Below are 6,250 nucleotides of genomic sequence, written 5' to 3'. Positions count from 1 at the left end.
TCTCATCCGAGAGACTTCCTCAGTCTGAGGTGCTGTATTCAGCTCAGTCTCTTAAATAGCACCTTCTCAGAGTGGATCAACCAGTTTGCTGCTGACAAACAAAACCAGCTACTCACATGGTCAAGAAGGACCATCAGCCTAACAATGGATCATTAGCACACTGATGGCTGTTTACTATTCACAGGGGGTTGAGTGATACTAGCAATAACAGCAGTGTAAGTGGGGGACAGTTGAACCCGGAGGCCTCCACCCCTGTTTGATGATGGACGATTTCTTTTCACAATGAAACGTCTGCTGGGAGAATGATGATGTTTTTGTCCTTGCTAAGAGTGGTGAGTGCATCCCTCTCCTTTCTACTGATGTTGGAAGGTGGTGGTTTGGCATTGCTGAGGCAGGATGAAACTTTGATTCTGAGCTGTTCTGCTTCACCCTCTTTCACTTTGTTGTTGCGGATGGCTGATTCTGTGGCTGTGATCATCTCCACCTAGGGCTGAGTACCTTTCTAAAAAAATCGGTACCGGTGTTGGTACCTTCACTTCAATGTCGATTCCTGGACGGTTCTTTTTTCTGTACCAATTTTGTAATTAACATTCATTCTAACGAATAAAATTACGTTACACATTACAGTACAAATTGTGAATTTTATTTTTTAACTTTGGTATTTTTCAATTCCAAGCAGTTTTTTTAACATAAAAACAAACAAATAATTTCCAGGTCAAAGACCAGTTACAAACCAGTGACACGTCAGTGTAATGCTCACTGCTACACACTGATGATCTTTTCACTGAACAGTTTTTCTTCAGAAACATCAACATGTCTGTTTTCTCTGTACACAAACAAGCCTGCTCCTGGCTGATGGTGTCTCCAGCAGTAGAAAATGTTCACTCTTGCCCCTTTTCCATTAGTACCGGTACGGGCCGACTGGACCCTACTTGGCCCGGTTCTGAGGCTTTTCCATTAGTACCGGTACTTAGCACCTGTTACTATTTTCAGTACCCTTGGCTCTGTGGTTCTAACCGGAACGAAGAGGTACTAAAACGTGACGTCAGAACACTGTCGGTCACTGATTGGTCGGGGGCGGAGTCGGGGGCGGAGTCACTGGATCCTTCAGAAACTTTTCAAAACAATAATCCGCCATTTGCAATTTCTCGGACTGGAGCTTGTGCTGGACTTATTTTAAAGATTTTAAAAACAATAATGACAACATCTTGGTCTAATACTGATGTGCTGGCATTTTTTGTGCTTGGTGGTGTTGGATTTCATATTTTTATACCTTTTTTATATTTCCTGTCAAGCATTCAAATGTCATGTTATACAAAGTGTGTGTGTCTTTCTTCCAGGGTTGCACTATATTTATAGAAAATGTTTGCTAATTCTAACTAGTTGACCTCTAAATATAATCTCATATTAGCTAAGGATAATTTTACAAGTTCACATTTGATTTATTACAAGCAATCAAATCATGCCAGATAGCAGACTGATTAACATAAATAAAGCTAGAACACATTTCTTTAATTTAGACAATATAGTTTGACTAAATAAGATCCCTCAGGATCTCTCTTAATAACCATTAACATTTAATCATTGTTGAATACAGGGTCGGTTTAGTTAATTGTCACAGTAAGCTACAACAGCAAAAGTATAAAAAGGATCAAGAACACGCAAACATGAGTTAGATAACAATTAATAGTTATTAATTATTCCCAGAATATTCCTAGAAATAAACAACTTTAACTCAAATCATTTGGTATCACTAAGGTATAATCACGTTAAACAAACAGCTAAAACAAACGATTTCAGTGAGGCAGAACTTCTTATCTGAAATGTAGATATTAACGTCCTTGAGGGGGCGGGTTAGAGTCGTAACCCTAGCAACAGAAGCTAAACCAATCAGAAAGCTAGCCTTCTCAAACTGTGATAAAAGGCCGGAAATAACACACGCCCACCCAGCATTTCCGGGAGGCGCACACCGAGACGGTTTGTGCTTTAATACTCCATTTATATGCATATATCTTATTAATGTAATTGTTTGTCTCTGAATATCTGTAACCCATGTTTTGTCAAATAAATCTTTTATACCGAGGGCGACGTCTCAGCTGTGTTGAACACGACGTGGTAGCCATCCACGACAGTGGCCTACAACATAATTTAGAGCAAGCTGGATGGAGTTCTGCTGGTCTACCCCGATCCTCCCTCCGGAGCCTCGGAGTGCCAGGCCGGGCAGGACGTCATCTCCCCGGCTCCAAGTTCAGCTGGTCACCGCGGAAGATCCTTCGATGTACCAACTTGGAGGCTCGGGTTCCAGATACCAGCCTTGTGTGCTCAGAGCTCCGCTGGTCACTGCAAAGCTGGAGATGGGGACTCACAGATGGCCGTTGCCAGACCCCGGCCGCACGTAATCATGAAGGCTGAATCCCGATCCCACCCAGCAGTCCAGCGGACGGTGGAAGCGATTTAAAAAAAAAATATTTTGTTTTTATACAAAAAATGTTTTAAAAAATCGCTGAAGCGATTTAAAAATGTTTTTATTTTTTTTTACACGTAAAATGTTTTTTAAAATCACTTCCACCGTTCGTCGCAGACCCGTCTCTGTCCGCCTGTCTGCGCGGTTCGGGCCTTCATGATTACACGCAGCTGGGGTCTTGGAACGGCCTCTGTGAGTCACCAGCTGAGCTCGGAGCTGGGAAGATGAGCCTGCCCGTCCTGTCTCCGGAGGAGAGGATTGTGTGAGACCAGCAGAGCATTGAAGATTAAAAAAAAAAAAAGCGGTGCCAGCTTCATCATGAAATCCTGTTTTCACTTTAATGACTGTTAACTCAGCTGAAAATCATAAAAAGACACAAAACTATTGGATCTCAGTAATATTTCCCTCAAACATGTTTAAAGAAAAGAGACGACCTTCAGTTCAACTTTATTTTAACCCACAAATGTACAAGTCACAAAACAAGAACTTTAAAGCAAAGCTAAAAATAAAATGTATATATGTAAACAAGAAAGAAAACCACACATCTAAAATGAACATTAAAGGTAGACACAATGAGTGCAAATACATCAAATGATGATGAAAACCTATAAAAATTTAAATCTCATGTTTTTGTAGAATCTGGTTCATCAGAGTTTTAATTTATATACATATATATATATATATATATATATATATATGTATATATATATTCAAATAAGAACGGAAAGTCCCTTCACGTTAGTAGCTTCCCGGATAATGACAGGCAACTCCGAGAGGAGTGCGCCGACGGCATGGAGCGATGTGGTCGTTGAGGCGGGAAAACCCGGAGGGGTCGAGCATCCGCTCGGCCTCCCTCGTTCCAACACTGTGCTCCCCGGGATGGAGCGAGCATCGGGGCTGCTGCTAACGTCACCAGTCCCAGAGGAATCATCCAATTCGCTCCGAGAGCCGGCGTCGAAGAAATCCATGGCGTCGTCCAGCGAACAGTCTCCCGCCACGGACAGGCAGTCCTCGATGGTAGCCTTAAACAAGGCTGCTCTCCTCTGCCTTTCCTCCGGTGGAAGTTTGTCACAAAGGCGGCAGGAGGAAGCGTGGGCGACGTGGCGGGGACCCAGGCATCCCTCGCAGGTGTCGTGCCGGTCAAAGCTGAGCAAGTAACCGGTCTTGCAGGAAGGACACAAGCGGATGGTGTTGGAGCTGGACATCTTGTTGAAGGTCAGTGTTGTTAGCTTGCTGAAGAAAAACGGGAGCCGATTACCCGCTCTTAATGTAACTTATACGGATCGGGTGGGGCCCACACAGCAGGTGGGCGTGGACTCATTTTTTCAGTGTGATGCTTCGCATAACGGGATAAACCCACTAAGCGACAGCCTTAAAGGGCGAAGCCTATACGACATAGAACCTCGGTTCGGTACTCAGCCCTATCTCCACCAGAGGAATTCTACTTGGTGCAACCGCAAAGTTCAGTCCCCTGGCAAGAATCTCTGTCTCCGGCTGAGTGAGCTGTCTGTCAGATAAATTCTTCACCCACTTTTCTGTCTACCTGGCACGTAATTGACTACTGGAGTGTTGTCCTACACTGAATGTGTTGTCATTGGAATAGTGATGGTGTTGATGAGTTATTAGTAAGTTAAACTTGTTTTGTTGGTTCAACTGTCCCCCGCTTACACTGCTGTTACTGCTAGTATCACTCAACCCCCTGTGAATAGTAAACAGCCATCAGTGTGCTAATGATCCATTGTTAGGCTGATGGTCCTTCTTGACCTTGTGAGCAGCTGGTTTTAGTTGTCAGCAGCAATCTGGTTGATCCACTCTGAGAAGGTGCTATTTAAGAGACTGAGCTGAATACAGCACCTCAGACTGAGGAAGTCTCTCGAATGAGAGACAAAACATTTCTACATATTTTTTTGCTTTGTTTTGTTTTTTGGTTTTTTTGTTTTCTTGTTTTTTGAATGTCCAGAGGACCAGATTGAACTTTTTTGGATTTTTCTACCTGGATTATTGAGCATGCTTCAGGAAATGCAGACTAACTCAGGAAATATTTTTATTTTATTATATTTTTATATTCATTTTTTGTTTTGTGTTGTGCCTTCAGGGAAAAGTTTTAGAGAAGAGCAGTGTGAGAAATACAACAGCCCTAACTTCTTGGACCACAATGGGAAGATGAAACAGTGGATCCCAAAGCATACCGGAGTTTCCCCCAGAGACAGGTGCAAGCTGTTCTGCAGGTCCAGGGGCAGCAGTGAGTTCAAAGTCTTTCAGTCTAAGGTACTGTGGGAACTCTAATTACAACATTTCATTCACAATATCTTAAAAAATATATTGTCTTGCAATGAAAGTGTTCTAAATGATTAACTATTTAAATTCTAACATTATAAGTGCCTCGAAAACATGTCTTTCTTAAAGCTTTTTCTATGTTGCTATTTAAAATTGGATTATTTGGTAGGTTTGTTACAGAACATTTCTTGGAACAGCATCTTGAAGACCGAGGAACACACCAGACAAATCAGGGATGATGATGTTGTGAAGCACATCTCAGGGTTAGGTTAGAAATCAGTGTGTCAAGTTTTGAACATCTCGGAGAGGGCAGTTTAAATCATCATCTGAAAATTAAAAAAAGAGTATGGCACAACTGAAAACCTACAAACACATGGCTGGTTACCTACACTGACAGACAGGTGCATTAACTGTACATAAAATCCCAGTAAAATGCATTGAAATTTGTAGTTGTAATGTGATTAAGTACCAAAATGTTCAAGGGATATGAATACTTTGCAAGGCACTATATGTACATTACCTTGTTCAAAATAGAAGATGAGTGAAATGAGCCCATTTACACAAGAACTTTATCATGCAGTGAATAATAACACCATGGTTTTACGCTTTGAACCTTTGACTCTGCTAACTGATTTTATGTCCTCAAATGAAAGTTGTGTCATCAGCTGAACTCTATAGTGAAGCTGACTCATTAAGGCTATTCTCACAACACTCGACTGGACACACACTGATCACAGGGATCAGCAGCCTGGCTGCAGAGTCCAACTGATCTGTGATAGAAAGTTTGATAAAAGTGCAATGCATCAGGTACAGGCTGTATGCCATATTTGCTCAATTTGAATGTCACACCCAACAAAAGCTCTGTAGACTTATCAAAAGGCATCTGAATGTAAATGGTAAATGGACTGTACTTATATAGTGCCTTTCTATCTAATCAAGATACTCTAAGCGCTATACACTACAATCTGTGCCTCATTTACCTGTTCATACAGCACTCTACTAGATCTCTATAAAGTTAATTGAACAGATCTAAAAAAGTTAAATCTGGTCCTCTGGACATTCAAAAAAACAAAACAAAGCCAAACAACAACAAAATGTAGAAACATTTCACCTTTCATCCGAAAGACTTCCTCAGTCTGAGGTGCTGTATTCAGCTCAGTCTTATTAATAGCACCTCCTCAGAGTGGATCAACCAGTTTTGCTGCAGACAACCAAAACCAGCTGTTCACATGATCAAGAAGGACCATCAGCCTAACGATGGATCATTAGCACACTGATGGCTGTTTACTATTCACAGAGGGCTGAGTGATACTAGCAATAACAGCATTGTAAGAGGGGGACAGTTGAACACGGTGGCCTCCACTCCTGTTTAATGATGGACGATTTATTTTCATAAAGATGGCCTCCTTTACTCTCTCAAACCATCTCTCAAAACATCTCAGTTTCTCTGATACTCCCTCAACATACGGAATGAGTACTGGTCTCGGTCTGGGTTCCTCCTTTTCACCT

General features: G+C 41.8%; 1 protein-coding gene across 1 annotated transcript in view; it reads left to right on the top strand.

Annotated features, from left to right (window-relative positions):
* The window catches only part of LOC119411063 (A disintegrin and metalloproteinase with thrombospondin motifs 8-like), a 64,097-nt gene that overhangs the window by 52,381 nt on the left and 5,466 nt on the right, over positions 1–6,250 (top strand). The window contains exon 7 of the mRNA XM_037677985.1: positions 4,560–4,732. Within this exon, the coding sequence (XP_037533913.1) occupies positions 4,560–4,732 (173 nt within the window). The remainder of the gene's footprint in view (positions 1–4,559; positions 4,733–6,250) is intronic.

Source organism: Nematolebias whitei, chromosome 6, assembly GCF_014905685.2.
Source record: "Nematolebias whitei isolate Nwh7 chromosome 6, NemWhi1, whole genome shotgun sequence".
Lineage (NCBI taxonomy): Eukaryota > Metazoa > Chordata > Actinopteri > Cyprinodontiformes > Rivulidae > Nematolebias > Nematolebias whitei.
This window is presented reverse-complemented; position numbering and strand designations above follow the sequence as displayed.